The 16,897-nt window shown below is 42.1% G+C and overlaps 1 protein-coding gene across 3 annotated transcripts in view; it reads right to left on the minus strand.

Annotated features, from left to right (window-relative positions):
- ets1 (ETS proto-oncogene 1, transcription factor) overlaps positions 1 to 16,200 on the minus strand; it is a 33,096-nt gene extending 16,896 nt beyond the window's left edge. Inside the window, exons 1-3 of one of the 3 annotated variants that reach the window (XM_085379278.1) lie at positions 16,083 to 16,200; positions 14,355 to 14,431; positions 10,763 to 10,910 (exon numbers count right to left, since the gene is read on the minus strand). In XM_085379278.1, the coding sequence (XP_085235404.1) occupies positions 10,763 to 10,910; positions 14,355 to 14,423 (217 nt within the window). In that variant the 5' untranslated portion in view covers positions 14,424 to 14,431; positions 16,083 to 16,200. Of the gene's footprint in view, positions 1 to 2,665; positions 3,066 to 10,762; positions 10,911 to 14,354; positions 14,432 to 16,082 lie in introns of those variants that run through there. The other 2 variants (XM_085379276.1, XM_085379277.1) reach the window with 2 other exon arrangements.
- Between the last annotated feature and the right edge of the window lie 697 nt (positions 16,201 to 16,897).

Raw genomic sequence — 16,897 nt, forward strand, 5'->3', positions numbered from 1 at the left:
AAACACTGGCATATATTACACTGTGCTACTCAAGCAGTGCTGTCACAAACGCACTAAAGAAAGAAAAAAAAAAAAAAACTTATGTAACTCCCTCATTCCTGACTCAAGCTACTACTCCTCTCCACAGTGCACCAACATGAGAGGAACCATGAAAGAGAAAGTAGGTGAAGTCCTTCTATGAGTCTACTGTTTTTGCCATGGCCTGTATGTGCTTGTGCATCTGCTGCCTTTTTTAAAGTGTGGATTTGGATGCCATATAAGGTCTCTCGGAAGAAACGTCAGAACTGCCAGTTACAACAAAGTGCAGCATTTTTGATCAGATAAACCTGAACCTTGCCAAAGCTATTTCTATGCTTCTATGCATACCACCCAGCAGGGCATATTCACAAAACATTCCTGTCTTTCACTGAACCTCGACCTTCAGGCCTGGCAGAGACATAAACAAAACAGGGACTGCTCATTCAGGTCTAAAAACTGTATTGTAAATAATTAACTCTGTTGAATATTAAATCCATCACTGGGCAGCCATAATAAATGTTTCTCAAATGTACTACAATGCGCCTGGTGAGGTAATGTTCTACACTATCTTTCAAATTAGTCTCTGTAGAAGTTTCCTCGTGGCTAGAGAGTGCTTTCAGCAACAACAACCCCACCGGCTGGGTCACAACAAAGTAAGCTTGGGGTGCTTTGAAGTGAATCCCATAACAGTGAAGTAAGCAGTGTTATTTTGGGTTTACCTCTGCGCGAATGACTTTTAAAGAGTTACCTCTGCTGTCACTTCCGTCAAAAAAAGAAAACAAACAAAAGAGCAAGGTGGGCTAGAAACCACTTAAGACTGTTAGCAGGGTGTGCATGCATGTGCAGTGTGTGACTGCAGGTGTTATTCAAAACAATGCCATAGACCTGACGGGGCTAAAGCTGAGCTGCCATCACCACTTGCTGCAGAGGTGCTTCTCACAGTAACAGTCCAAGAACTTGACCTGTGTGGACTACTTTCTTTCAGTAAGCTGTAAGCAAAGGGCAAGTGCAACTTGGTCATGCCTTTAAATTTGTTATTTCTTATCAGGCTGAAGAACAGCCTTGGCCATTGGTAGTACATCTATCTTGCGACTATGGTAACACCAAGAAGTAAACAAGAACAGTGTGCGTGAGTGTGTGCGTGTATGCATGCGAGAGGGAGGTGAAGAAAGGATGTGTTTGTGTGAAGTTGTGAACTGCTCCTTGGCAGGCTTGGCTTGACCTGAGTGCACCCAACTTAGCGTAAGTAGGAGCGAGAGTTGCGAAATGCTTTTGCAAGATTGTGCTACGCTTTGGCAACAATTCTGCAGCTGTCAGCAGAATTTGCGACTTTTGTGTGATGTGCATGTATGAATCTATGCTCTGCAGGTATTGACAGCAGGGAGAAGGCGGTTAATGTGGTGAGTCACAGCCCCTTAGTGGGTCAGCACTAGCAATTAGTATCAGATTTCCATGATGCATCACTGCTGCTTGCTACTCTGCTAATAGGTTCTCTGCACCTGAACTGCAAAAGCACAGGGGGATTGGTTAATGTAAAAAGCTGCTGAATGCAAATCCTGCAAACATGCCACCATATGCTATGAAAAAAAAAGATAAAGAGAGAAGTGAAACCACGCAAAGGTTTAAACCCCAACACGAAAACAGCTTACAGTTGCGGCCTCCCCTGCCTGCGCCCTGGACTACCCCTGGAGTGATCCATAGGGTTCTGGGCAGTGGAGTTAAGAGAGAGGCAAGCCTCAGCACTGCAGATTCATCACCTCAGCCTGCCTCTCCTGATTTCTGGAAAGTCAGTTTCAGCCACTAAAGGAGGAGGTGGTGGGGAGGGAGGCAGAGAAGAAAGGGAGAAAGAGGAGGCAGTTTGGTTGGTGGGTGAGGGGAGGGGAGGGGGTTATTAGGCACCACTGCCTGTCTCCCATGCCGGCTGGGCAATATGCCTTGGATTTCTCCAGCATGGCATGGAATATATGGGTCAGTGTTAGGTGAGATCAAAGCAGGATTAGAGAGATAGGGTTACCATCTGTACAAAAAGAGGAAATGTGGCAAAACTTAACTCGGATAGCTGTTCATGCTTGAGATCATCAGAGAACTGTCATAAAACATACAGCGTGTCTTAAAGTGGCAGCTACACACATGCATAAACAGTAAAAGTCACACTGCTGTTTGCATGTACTAGTAAAAATTGCCAATGCTATGCAAAGCAGCATGCTTTGTGATGACTGATCATAAATGTAAAAAGTCCAGTGTCCTAACTTTTTTTTCATATTAGCACATCATCACATCTGAAACAGTCACACCTGTCAGAGCCGGATTTCTAGCAATACGGAGCACACACACACGCACGCATGCATGTATGCATACAGTACAGTCTATTGCAAGACTCTAGACCCTCAGGCATGATTTCATCTTTCTCAAGTCTTGCCTGTAGAGTCCAATATTGAGCAACCAGCAGCGCCTTCATCAAAGAAATGCGTTCAGGACGTTATGTCCCTCTCTCAGCTCATCTACTTGTTCTCGAGAATTAGCAGCGTGCTTTACTGTGAGCGTAATCCGGAGACAGCCGCTTGTGTTACAAAGAAACATTGAGGAGTAATGTACAGTAAGTCTCGTGTTAGCTGTCAAAGCGCTCAGAAGAGTTGAGATTACTCACCGTCCATTTTTTCAGCCTTTATGATTGTTAACGTCGGTTTCATATCGACAGCTGCCGTCATGATCATCAGATCAGCGTGAATTAATAACGCCGCCTCCCTCTTTAATTCTAACACCTCCAAAAGCGCAATATATTTCAAAGGAAAAAAAAATCTTCTCCTCCTCCTCTGGCGTCCCGATCAGTTCTTGATTTTGTAAAAAAATATATATTTATATATATATATAATATTCTCCTCTCACACTAAAAAAAAGAAATGGAAAAGAAAGAAACGATTCAGATTCTTTTACTCCTAACTTATCTTTCTCCCTCTCCGGTACACACACTCCCTCTTTTCCTCGTTCTTTCTTACTCACTCACTCACACACTCACTCACTTACTCCCTCCTCTGTATCTGTGGCTATGGGCGTTGCATTTGTGAAGAACCAGAGTGCGACGACAGAGAAGGGGGCGGTGACTGGGAATAACTTGCTAGCTGATTCACAATTCAATTACAAGGACCCCCCCACCCCCACCCCACACCCCACACCCACCTCTTCCCTCTAGACACCCCCCCCCACACACACACACACACACACACACACCAGCTCATGTGAAAGCTGTTACCTGTGACCCCGAGCAGCCTACATACGTCATCGTACGCACTCGGCGCCTTGCTCTTGATGTTGAGAAACACGCTGGTGATTTGATGATGAACATTTTAAATATGTAAACACATATTTTTAAGAGAGACTAACGGAAAAAAACGTCTTTATCACCTAATTTAGCATGCCAAACCATTAGGAATGAATTAATGTTGATCTATAAATCAGAGTCTGAGTTATTAAATCAGAGTTATTAATGTGTGGAAATAGTATTTCTACTAAAATCTCAAAACAAATAAGCTATATAGCTGAGATGAAGTTACTAAGAGCTAAAAGAACCTGGACTGTCTCTGTCCTATATATTCTGTGGGTCCAGGCATCCTCATAACTTGTAACTCACCCTCATAAACACCTCAGAGTATTTCCTGTTCAGGTTGCAGAGATCAATAAAAGTCAGCCACGTCTGTGTTCTTTATGCTGCTGCAGCACAGTCATAACAAAGTTTGTCTTTACAAACAGTTGCCCTATTAACCTTTATTGAAAATGAAGATATAAAAATAAAATAAAAATAAGGCACAAAAGTAATGCGAGGTTTAGTTGTCTGGATGTTTAAATCGATCTGCATTACCGAGACCGTCAATGAAAATCTAGTTTGGGAAATGCAAACTGCTTTTTCTTTAGTTTTCTGCTCGCTTTTTTTTTTTTTTATCTGCCAATAATCAGGAACAATGACCATGCCTCACTGGAAATTGAATCATGTATTTGTTCTGCTGCTGAAAAAGAATAAAGACAAAAGAAAGACTGGGCTTTTTGCCACAGTAGGACTCCACTCTTCACAAGCTACTACCATCAAGGAGCACCTCCCATGGCAACAGAAGCTGTAATAACAGATGATTCATTTTTAACCAGGTTTTGTAAGAAATTTAAAATGTAAATAATTTTCTTTAGAGCACATATCCCACAGCCAGCCCCATCTTAAGAAACCTAGTTAGAATGAATCAATGGTACATCCTATGATGCACATCCACACGATACATCTGCATGTCTTGTACACTTGTACGTCTAAATGGGACGATGTGGGAGGAGGCTGGGGAGCCAGGGATATTGATCATGCATGGATTTTTTTTAACTGGTGGTACTTCACCGACTCCATTAGCAGCCCTGGATCGGGTTTCATTGCCCTGATAGGAGCCTCATCTGTGAGGAGTGCTGGTGGGTTCTGCGGTGAGAAAAGCTGCCTCACCAGGGAGGGAGGGGGGCTTTAAAGTAGAGGGGGTGATGGAGGAGAAGAATGGAGGAAGAAACAGTAGCTCTCCAGCAGTCAGCACGTCGGTCTCTCAAACGCTCTGACTGAACCTCTTTGTCTTCTGTTAATGAACTCCCTTGTATCTGCTCTTAAAAGGACAGCCTGGGTCCTTTTGTGCCTAAGGGCAGCCATTTAGAGTTTAATGGTGTTGCTGACTAATATCTGGGCTGGTGACACTCTGGATGATTTTCACTTTGTTCCTGTCCATCTCTATTGATTTACATATTTTGTTAATATTTCATTTGATTTTAGTGATGAAACGTGCATACTAATTGGTAAACTAATATCTTAATAATAATCCTGTTAAAAAGTGATTACAAAAGCTCTTGAAATTCTTGGCTCCACTATGCATCTGAATATATTTATATTATGTTAGTACATTGTTGAGCTGTTTCTCAGAGCAGTGGCCATTGCCTGGTGTACAATGACCCTTAAAAGCAAGGCGAACAGCACTCTGACATGAGGAAAGGTTAAATGCTAAACAATCAGCTTCTCATCATCAGTCGTACAAGCTTATTATAACACAGTTTTGAACAATCTGAATTCCATAAGCAACTGCTAAAACAATTGTGTCATTTTCTTTTTAGCAATAAACATGAAACGATCGTCTCATGCATGTACAGTACCCCCAGGACACATGTCCTAGATCAAACAAGTTTTGGTTGCAGTGTCTCTTTTTCTTCACCTGGCAAATGCTGTTTCCATGGTTTTGACAGTTAGCTGCCTTCACTCATTTGTGTTGCTGTATAGCACCCCCGGCAAAAACAGCCTTCTCTCTCTCTCCTCGCTGCTGCTTGCTGTCAGTCTCTTACTGGCACATCTGTGCTTTCTGCCTGTCTATAATCCTCAGATGTAACCGTTGCACCTGCTACTTTTCACAGAGTTAACTGAAAGGTTATTTGATTTAGAGCAATCCATACAGCTGTCAAGTGATATTTGTCTTTGATGGCGGCACCCTCGCAGTAGTTGCAGGAGCCTTGGATGCTCTGAGGCTTTCGATGTTTGGCGTGTGCATTCTCACACATTTACAAACGCGAAGCCTTAAAAGATGACTGGGATAAAATCCCAAAGTCCCAGAGAATGTCTATGATCTGATGGGTATGGTATTTGCGTGAATAGAAGCCATTTAGCATGTAATCAGTCAGTCATTTATTTACAGCCACTCAAGCACACACACACACACATATGGGACACGCACACACACACACAGGGCAGACAGTCAAACAGTAAAACAGTGGGGTCCTTGTGGCTTCTGTCTAACAGCTCAGTCTCAGCTCTATCTGTGGTGGATGCTGTCTGAAGGTGCCACAGGCTGGATGCACTCCTGCTGAGATCAGAGGGTTAGCTGGGACAGGAGTGCTGTGTCCCTGTATGTGTGAGTCTGTCTCTGCTCATAGATGTCTACTGTGCTTGTGCACATCTCTTTCTTATGCCTCGCATTCCAAAATCTTTTTCTTCCCGAATGTGTTTGTGCGCGTGCATGTGTTTTTGTGTGTATGTGTGTGCGCACACGCCGCTAAATTGTGTGGATGTAAAGTGCACTGGGAAAGTAGCAGGGCCTCCCTGAACAAAGGCTCAGCTCTTTTCTGAACAATTAGCTCCGCTAAAAAGGACATCTCTTCCTCCATTAGCGGCACCACGTGCCCCCCATCACTCCATTGTGCAGATAATTCAATTATCCCCACCCCCCTCCGCGTCTCTTTGCCTCCCAGACCTCCCTTTACTTGTCTTGTGTTCTTCTCCCTCCCTCCCTCCTCTCCATTATTAGCACAGTCTCGCAGTCTGCTAGTCCTCACAGCTAAAGGGATCATACATCAGTGTTACTCTATGTTTCATATGAAAAATGAAGGTTGTGTATCATAGTAAATAGCAACGCCCAAAGGAATGATCCACTCAGTTAAGAAACAAGCAGTTGTTGGATTCTTTTTTTTTTCCTTTGGTTAATTGTTGTATAAATTCAGTTTATATTAAAATGCTAAAGTGAGCAACTGACCATTAACTATTACAAAGAGGACTTGACTCAACAACCAACGCAAATTACGGGATACAGTTAGAGGAATTCACTTTTACCGCTACTGGTAAAGTACGCTCATTGTTATTAAAAGCTCTGCATATTGCTATGCTCACGACATAAACATTAAAACAATGGGAGGTCTATCACAGGATTCATTAAAGCACCACCTTTCCTGGTGAGCTGGCATCTGTTGCATCATCACCCCCGTCAGTGATTGCATGTCTTTCAGAACTGCATGTTCTCCTACTGAAGTGGTTTGTAATTAGTCACTGCGCTATCAAGAGGAACTTACCACACGAACACTTCCTAGAAATATGGCCTGTAGAACTCTGGGAAAGGGAAGTTTAAAAAATGATTGGTACTTAAAAGCAGAGCGTTTCCAAAAAGAGAATAAATAAATAAAATTACAACACTAACAGAGAAGAAAGCAATCATTTTTCAATCAGGGTACAATGCCAAAAGCTGTAGGTGAAAAGGGGAAAAATGCATTTCTGACGATCTCAAGTGATATTTTAAAAAAGCATTGGAGAAAATGGCTCATCAAAGGAGAAGAAGCAAAAAAATAATTTCAAGATTTCAGTTAACCAAAGCAGAACTTTGAATTATGGGATAGAGATTCCAGAGTGGCTCTATTGTAAACCGTGTCTCAGAAGCCTAATGTGGAAACTCATTCAAACGGTTCAGACATCTAAAAATAAAACTACAAATGTGCAGTGTAGTAGAAGCAGATGAACTCTTCACTATTTTTATTGACTTGCATTTCTTGCTTTAGCTCTATCACCATGCCATGCGCTTCAAATGTGCACAGTTGTGTAGCCCATTCCCCCGCAGTTGTCTGCCGCTTTTCCGTGTTTCCACTCTTGTTTTGTTTTATTGTTAGAGGGGGAAGTGTGCGCTGGCCTGATTAGTATCAATGTTTCCTCCTTTCCCATAACCCTCCAGACCCCCGCAGGCTGCCTGTTTACTTTTAGAAAATAAAAAATGGGCCTTCGCCCGTGAGGACGTGCCCCTCATCAGAGGCGAACCCCCCCCAACTCCACTCAAGGCCCCACATCTTAGATCCTCCTCCCCTCATCTCTTCTCCTCCCACCACTGCAGTCCCACTTCTGTGACTTCTCTTTTTCCCTATCCATATTCTCTCCTAAAATTGTACTCCCCCCCCCCCCCCCCCCCCCCCCCCCCCCAATTCCCCTCCTCTTGCAACTGTCCAGCTGTCAAATCACATCATATAAAACACAGGCCAATGGTCTCTGAGTGCCAGATCACAGCTGTGTCTGCGTGTACTAAATGGGAGTGCATGTTTAAATGTACAGTGAACTCAGGAGAGCCTGGGAGTGAATGTATGTGTGTGTGCGCCTCCCTGTATGTGTGTGTGTGTGCCTGTTTCACTGAATGGAAGGATGCTGTAATACAATACACACAAGAGTGCAGGGTGTGAATTTAATGAATGAATACGCGAGTGTGTATCACTCCAGGATGTTGGTGGAGCGTGTTTGCATGTGTGTGATTTCTGTGCCTGGATTTTGGTGAGATTGTGCAGAAATGCACCCTCACTCTTTTATTAGCACACACACACACACACACACACACACACACACACACACACACACACACACACACACACACACACACACACACACACACACACACACACACGCATACTTAACTCACACATGCACATAAAGTGAATTTCCTCAGTGGGCGTTTGCAACAGATCCTTTGGTGTGAGTGTTGGAGAGTATAGAGTAGAGCTGGGTTAGTGTAAACATTACCATGTCATGGCTGTTGTCAGGAAGCAGTGTGTGTGACATTGGGCTCAGGGCCAAGCATGTAACATCCTAAATCCCTGCCTCACATCTGCTCTGTATCTTTTCTTTCTCACAGTAACACGTTTCATTTTAAACACACCCAGTCCATTCACAAGGGGAAAAATAGTGACTTCAGTTGCAAAATCAGGCTCTAACCACCTTAAAAGACACACAAAATATTTCATCCCAAATATCCAAGACAGACATGACATGTTTGTGTTTATATTTATAGCGCCAATGGATTTGTTACATGAATATACATAAAGAGGGGGGTTTACAGATGTGAAAAAATAACAGAATTTAAAACTGGCAAAACCTCAGTGGTCTGAAAAAGAACAAGTATGCGTTCAAATACGAGAAATCTCCAAAGCTCTGCTTGCACAGCACCAGAAACTTAAAATTGTTTGCACCTGTATTTCTAAGTCTACACAAATCGTTTGCGGGTATTCAGAATTTGCAAATGTGAAATTATTAAGAGAAGTTTCTCTTTGTTTTTTTCAGTTTGAAAGAAATGAGTCAAATCAACGGCTCGGGGTGTGGAGACTGTGTCAGAGATTATTGAGCAGCTTTTTGAGGTTAACGGCAACTCATAACAGCGTATGGTGGTAGGACAGAAACCAAAGCAGTTCTTATGACATTGCTGTTAAGAGCTAAATGACTCTAACCGCATCTCCAGGTGGCTCAAATGCTCTGAGACCTGCGGTCTCCATGGATTTTGGAGACGAGAACGAGAAAAGAAAAAAAAAAAAGAAGGTCAGCACTCGGTCATTTTTTTCCACTTAGCAATGTTTATGTCAATGGTTTAGCGCTGGGAGGAATGAAGTGAGTGCTCCAAAAGAGTGTGTCTCTGTAACAAACATCAGCAAATCCCATCAAATCCTGACTCCCTCTTGTACTGGCGTATGCAAGCATATGCACACACACACACGTACAAACACACACACACATACTCTCTCTCTCTCTCTCTCTCTCTCTCTCTCTCTCTCTCTCTCTCACACACACACACACACACACACACACACACAAACACACACACACACACACACACACACACACACACAAGCACTTAGCCCCCCTCCACCTCTCCAGAGACCAAACCAGAGGCTTGGGAAAAAGATGGCCGCCCTTTGGCCCCCTGTCTTGCCCCTGCATCCAGCTCAGGGAGGTGACGGAAGAAAGCCTGTGCCCCCCAGCACCCCTATCTTACTCCCGTGGCGTGTGTCCCAGTCCAACAGCATCAATCACTTTTGAGAAGTAGAAGAGGCCAGAGTCAAACGCAGGCAAATGCACTGGGAGGAATGTTCCAGTTTAAAATAAAACTAATTTGAAAAACAATGAACGAAAAAAAAAAACCTAGAAAGAGAGGGCTGTTAGAAGAAAAATGAAGAGCATTTGCCCCCAGAAACAGAGTGGGAGGAAGATAGAGAACGTAAGAGAGGGGGGTATGAGGGTATCTGGTAAAGGCATTGCCCTCAGGGTCAGCATCACCAACATCCCCCGTGCAGCAGACGCAGAACAACAGGCCAAGTTGAGACTCTGCACGCGTGCATGTGTGTGTGTGTATGTCCTTAAATGTGTGCAATACTGAAGTTGTGGAAACATAAATCTGTTCCACTTTGGGGTCTCTATTAATAGGAGCAACGCATGTCCACAGTGTAAATCATCACATTTTACTTTTGAAAGCTTGGTTTAAGGTTAGGTTGCGGGTTAGGGAAGATGACAATCAGGTTAGACCCTTGTCCTGAGCTCCCCTTTTCCCCATCTAGCATACAGCAGGGACTTTTTTCACATAACTGGAAATACTCAGTTTTATTTAAGCATTGATGCCTCCTTCATAGAGCCTATGCAGGCAGCTAAGCACAAGATGTCCACTCAGCTTGGTGTGAATTTTCCAGACAATTACCTTCACTATTCTGTACCTGGAAGATGATAAGTTAAAGGCTGTCAGCTCTGACTGAAACAGGCATCGGGGTTTGACATTCATGGTGACAATACATGTGTTAAAATAGCTTTATTGTGTTATAACAACAAAATGAGCAAGATTTGGTGTGCCATGATCGAAGAGATGAATCCATTTAGCATACAAACTCTTTTGGTTGCTCTTTGTTGTTGTAGTGCCGAATCACATACAAGAAGGAATAAAAAGGAGGCAAATTGTAATCTCTATTTTCTGACAGATTACCACTTCTGCATCTTGTGGTTTCATACAAGCTATGACAATGTTTCTATCAAGCAACTAAGGGTCTATTAGGAACATTAACATTTGATTGTAAAAGGTTAACTTGATCAAAACGCTATCACAATTAAAAATTGTTAAATTATGGGTCCTGGTTGAGAATCAGTTCATAAATACTACATACACTTGACATCAGACTGATGATTTCTTACCTGTAGGGCACATTTCACGTCCGTCCGGAACCTCCTGCAGGGGTATATCGTGAGGGTAAAGGGGCTGTGATGGGTAATACTGCTGATGAGGGTGAACCACACCTGGGTGCTGGGTCTGTGGGCCCATTGCCACACCTCCACTCTGCCTCTGGAGACAAAATGAACAATGGAGACAAAGTTTAATTTGTAATCATTTATCCACAAGATGACAAACAGAATGTGCAGTTGCATGCATTCTCTGCATGCAACTGCTCATTCTTTCTTAAAAGAAATCTTTTTAAAAATCACCCAAACTTCACAAACGAGGGATGGGGACTTTTTATTTGATAAACATTAAATAAATCAGTTAGCAACACAAAATGTGGTATGGACTTAGTTTATGCCTCTAACATTAAGTTATACAGTCTTCCTAATTGGGATTTTGGTTATAGTGAGCTCAGATAGCATAGCTAATGAGGATGTATGTGGAAAATGCTCCTTTTAAAACTTCTGTAGTGTGTGAGTGTTAGAATAAAAGATATGGTCAGGGTTTAAAATCACCCAAAATCACTTGAACCCTTGAAGAACAAGAGGAAAAGCCTGTTGGTTAGTGTGCCTTTCCATTGAATAATTATGCAGCTAAATTTGATGTGTTAACCAATGAAAAATGTTAACGTATGAGCTTATCAATATAGCTGTCCGGTGGCTTTGTCCCAGAGTGTAACCTTGTATTTTGGAAACATTTTTTCATTGTACTCACATACAGATAACCCCTGCAGCTAAATTTGACTCATTCAGTTTATCTTTGCTCTGTTGTTTTATCCTGCTTATCGCAGAACTGTTCACGTAAGAGGCTGCACTGGGGGGGAAGTCTAAAGTCAGCACTTGGCAGCAGGGCTAAAGAGATATAAAATTCTTTGAGGAAACAAGAGACAGTGGCGAAGAAGATAGCCATTTTTAGTAAATCAAAATCTAACTTTGACCACTCATGAAAAACATCAGGAAATAGCATTCTTTAAAACTGGCGTTTTTCTCACAGGCACATGACGGCTTATATAACTGGATATATAATTGGATATAACTACAGCATCCTATGATTTATGTCACATGTGTAAGTGACAGCCCCAGCAGACAGAGTGACTGGCAATCTGATAAGCAGCTCCTGTTTAAGCACTGCACCATTTATCAGTAGCTATCTAGTTTTATGGATGACTAACATGACCAAAGAATCGAGGAGGCCAGTTTACAAGGTTCTTGAGAGATTTGCATTTTCTATCAAGTCAGTCAGCAAAGGAGGGAAAGTTAGATAGGGAAGAAGGGAGCCACATGGAGGATTTATGGAGTAGACAGGCTGTCGCAGATACCAATGCAGATACCATCGACACCATAATATTCAGCTCATTCAGCTCATGTAGAACAACTTTAAATGTCGGGGTCAGCCTATATTTGGAGGAGCCTGCCTTTATAATGCATGCTTTTATATGGCCTACCTGTTATTTTAGGGACTAAAGTACTGGGAAATCTAATAGAAGTTTAGGGTCAAGTAATTTATCAGGGGGACGACTACTGTCGACTACTGTAAATGAAAATTCATATATTTTGGATGTGGGGCTTGCAATGCTCACCATTTTTGAGTATAAGTATTAGCAGCATCCTGTTTGTTTTAATAATCTATGTGAAGCACATTGAGTTTATGTGTAGTGGAATGTGTGAAAATTACATTTTTTTTCAAAACATTATACCTATTAATCAGTGAGAGCATGACATGCTTACTGTTGTTGCAGAACTGAATAGTCTTTGGTGTATAGGACTTCAGCATTCTTATATAGCATGTATGTGACGCAGTTAGATGTATTTTTGTGTTTGGCCTCACTCCAGTAATCCAGTTAGACCATTCCATGTACAGAAAGGCATAACTTTAGAATATTGCAACATATTTTGCAATATGGTGAAGAAATCTTACAGTGCACATGTAAAAACAACTGAAACGCCCACTGTTACAAGACGCTACATTTGTGTCACAATCAAACATATGCGCACAAACACATACTCAATTACCACCGAGTGGTTTTAAGAGGAAAGCCCTTGTCTATTGCTAGCAAACCAGGCAGATTTAATTAAACATACCTTTGTGTTACTTGAAATGTGGTCTATAAGGGTTCTTAATATACTTAATACAAATGATGTGTTGTTAACAGGTTATAATTTTTTGCACTTTTGCTTTTCTGCAAAGACAAAATGTAAAGTTCCAAAAATAGCCGTGTCTGAAATCATACATCCATATGTCCACGCAAACAACTTGGAGTGCAAGAAAAGTGAGTTGCAAATTTAGATCCAAAATCTAAATTTGCAACTCATTTTTGAGTAAAACAATGAGTTTTCTTTGTACATTGTGGAGGTAATGAGTGATTCTGGGTACAGCCCCTGCAACCTGCTGCTGTTCACTCCATCCTTCATGTCTGGGGTTCTTTCATTGTGTTCATTACTTGCGTGAAAAAGATATGTAAAGAAAAGGATTAATTCAATGCATTACAAAAGGTAAGGTTACAAATGAAACTATTTGCATTTGTATCAATTTCATTTTCAACAAGCTGTGTGATTCTTTGAGTTTTTCTTTTTCTTTTTGCAGCTGTTTTCTGAATACTGCCTTTGTGAAATACATAGAACTTAGATATTGTCTTAAAGAGAGAAAAAAATATCAGAGCCTTTGCTTTTTGCTGATAATTTATGTAAATTCAAGAGAATAAAGCTACCGAGGTGACATGGGCTCACCTTTTGACCAAGCTGCCCTTGTATACAGTAGTCTCAATTTCAAAGGCAAGCCCCACCACCTGAGCCAATTAGGAAACAGGGAGAGGCATCATTCTGTGTTTTGTATTAGAACGGGGTGGGGTTGCCATTTGCATGTAACCTCAGTCTATTATCCTAATGTGCTGGCGCTCTGCATACAAATGGAGCCATTTATTTTGCAGCACACTGGCCTTCACCCTTCAAATGCTCACCTGACAGGAATCCCAATGTTCCCAGCAACTGTCTCTGACTTTGTATTCAGCACTACCATTTGGAAAGTGTTAAGGGTTCTTGCAAACACACTGCTGCAAAGCACAGTGCGGGTGGCTCAGCTGAGAAAAGTGCTGGTCTGCTGGGGTTGCCTGACTCCAGTTTGATTGGTTAGTGCCAAGGCTGGAGGCCTAGGTCTCATTATTTACAATATTACTTGCTAAAGAGAAGTACACAGTGCAGGCTTGTTGTGCAACACAGAGGAGCTCGAAAGGGCAATTTCACAGCCGTGTAGAGAATTGTCTTGTTCAACAGCTCTGTTTCCTAACTTTTGATGAAATCATGAGGAACAGCATGTACAGATACAGGCGCTTTTACTGCAAACCCTGGTGGAGTGAACTGAAAAAGAAATAGAGTATCCTCCTGTAAGGTGATGGAATCCAGAGTTGCTAATACACTGACAAGAACACCACTCTAATGCTCCTGCACACATTCCTGCACTGAGCAGTTTGCACACACACACAAACGCTCATTCGCTCACACTCGTGGACGGCTGTGTGGTAGGTAGCCGAAGCAGTCTTAACACAGAGATAATTTACGAGGGAGGTCTTACCAGTGTGCCCAGACGGTCACAGGGGTGAAGGGCTGGGTAGGAAGAAACTGGATCCATGTAGTAACTCATCACGGACACTGTGGACAGGAGAAGCAGGGCCTGCTGAAGGGATCAACGTACAAACAGTGCAGGCAGAGAGAGGCAGCCTATCCGTCACACGCTGTCTACACTTTGTGTGTGCAGGTCCGTGGTATATGTGCATGTATGCATAGGTGTGTGAGAGAGGAAAAGCTGGGAGAGGGAAGGGGGTCAAGAAGGAGACAAGATAATACAGAGAAATAGAAATTTGAGCTGTTTTTTTAATAATAATAATAATAATAATAATGGATTGGATTTATATAGCGCTTTTCAAGGCACCCAAAGCGCTTTATAATACCACTATTCATTCACTCTCACATTCATACACTGGTGTAGGCAAGCTACAGTTGTAGCCACAGCTGCCCTGGGGCAGACTGACAGAAGCGAGGCTGCCATATCGCGCCATCGGCCCCTCTGGCCAACACCAGTAGGCAAGTAGGGTAAAGTGTCTTGCCCAGGGACACAACATCCTGTTTTCATGCCATTTTTTACATTTGTTTTTGATTTACAATATATATTTGCGTTACTTTATTTCTATTGACACGTAGTCAATCAATCAACATCTCACATTGCGCTACTTCATGGTTTAAGTCCGACAGGATGTTATTTTTTTAAGAAAATCTTGGTATGTTCTCAACAAAAATGAATTTCAGCTGATGTAAATCCATCCACTAAGGAACATTTCCACCACTTCTTCCACTATCTTCCTCCCTCCCATTACACCAGTCTGCCTCCTCCTTTCATCTACCTCGCTTCTTCCTCCTCTTCTCCTTCACCCTCCTTCCTCCTCCTCCTCTCCTTGCCGCCCTCCTCCACGCTTCTGCTTATCACTTAACATTGTTTACTCAAAGCAGCACCAACAAAAGAGACTGAAAAGTGAACTGAAGGACTGCATTAGAGGTGGGTTGTGATATGGGCAGTGTTGTGTTTCATACAGGTCTCATCTTCGTCACATTCATATGTTAAGCAATTTGGCATTTCTAGTCTGTGGCAGCTGCTGACAGAAAGATGTGCAGCCGCTCAATGCTTGCAGATGTTCGGCATATCAAAAATAAATAAATAAATAAATTTAAAAAAAGATTCAAATGCTTTTATTCCCGTAGAAAGAAAAAAATAGCACAAAGTGAATAATTACTTCTGTCAATCAAACGCATGCCTTACTTTTAGCCGTTCAAGTCTCTCTGATTTATTGAGAAAAAGGCAAAAAATCAATAAAAAAAATCAATAAATCACTGCTAGATAAAACATTCATATAGGTCTAACTCCACATTTAGTCATATGAAGAGATGCTATTTATATATGAAGCTACATTTCGGAGCTCTGTTAGAAATCAGTTTAAAGCCCGTTAATTGAAGGCAATTAGCAATCCTGAAGTTTCTTTTGTTCAGAGAAAATAAAATAAAACAAAAACGTGAAGGCAACTTTTTATGCGCAAAATAAGTAACGGTGGAACAGGTCGGAAACAACGCGTCACGCATTCGGAAGAATTCCTGACGGGAAAAAACTAAAACTTTAAAGCCAACACTTTCCCTCTCGTGGATCAAAGGAGCGACGAGCGCAGATAATAACAGCGTCTTCTTATTCTACCACTGACCTGTAAGAAGATGCAGAAAGAAAAGAAGAAGAAAAAAACAACAACTTTGCACTTACCGACTGCGGTGTTTAAAAGTTTCCTGTGAGCGCTGGACAGCTGAGTGTGACAGCTGAGCGGTGGACTGCAGAGATGCTGTACCTGCCTCGCAGCGAATCCCACGGAGGAAGAAATGATATGCACACTTTTAGTCCCTCCCTCAGTCCTACGGTGATCCTCTCCAAATCCAATTTTTCCTCTGTATGTAGTCTTTGGACTTCACATGTGGTTCACATGCAGCCACAGTAGGTGTAAACTTGTAGAGAACCTGTGCTGCCATGTGTAGCTTTTCCTCTATTTTCAGTCAGCTTGTGTTTCAAAAGATTATAATATCTATATTCTCTTTCAGTAAATATAACAGTGTCATTTTTTTTTTAGCTAAATTAGATTTAGGTTTGTTTATTTCCTTTTTCTTTTGGTTTGTTTGTTCCTCTTCCTCCATCAGAGTCATGACAGGGAGGAAACAGCAGGGAGGCAAAAAACAAAGGTTTTGACTATCATTGCAACTGTTGACTTTCCTGTGATGTTGTCCTCTGACACCGTTGTTTGTCTGACATGCAATTTTTTCTCTCTCTCTCTCTTTAAAACAAGGATCTCAGATGTCTGAGCATGTGTGTCAAGCAGCAATTTTACATTCTTGTATTATCGTAACCTGGCACAGTATCCCAGACTTCTTAGATCTGGCATCGGCTGAAATTACCTTTTAAAGGAAACTGTGGCTGTTAGATCAGTTTGTCTTAGCAGAAAGCACCTGCATATTTATTTACTGTACATCACTGACCATCATATCATCCTCCAACCTTTAACTGCAAGCGTCGGCCGGTGCATGCGGGAC

Source organism: Rhamphochromis longiceps, linkage group LG14 (genome assembly GCF_057381845.1).
Source record: "Rhamphochromis longiceps isolate RC_006_pf linkage group LG14, R_longiceps_female_GT1.1, whole genome shotgun sequence".
Taxonomy (NCBI): domain Eukaryota; kingdom Metazoa; phylum Chordata; class Actinopteri; order Cichliformes; family Cichlidae; genus Rhamphochromis; species Rhamphochromis longiceps.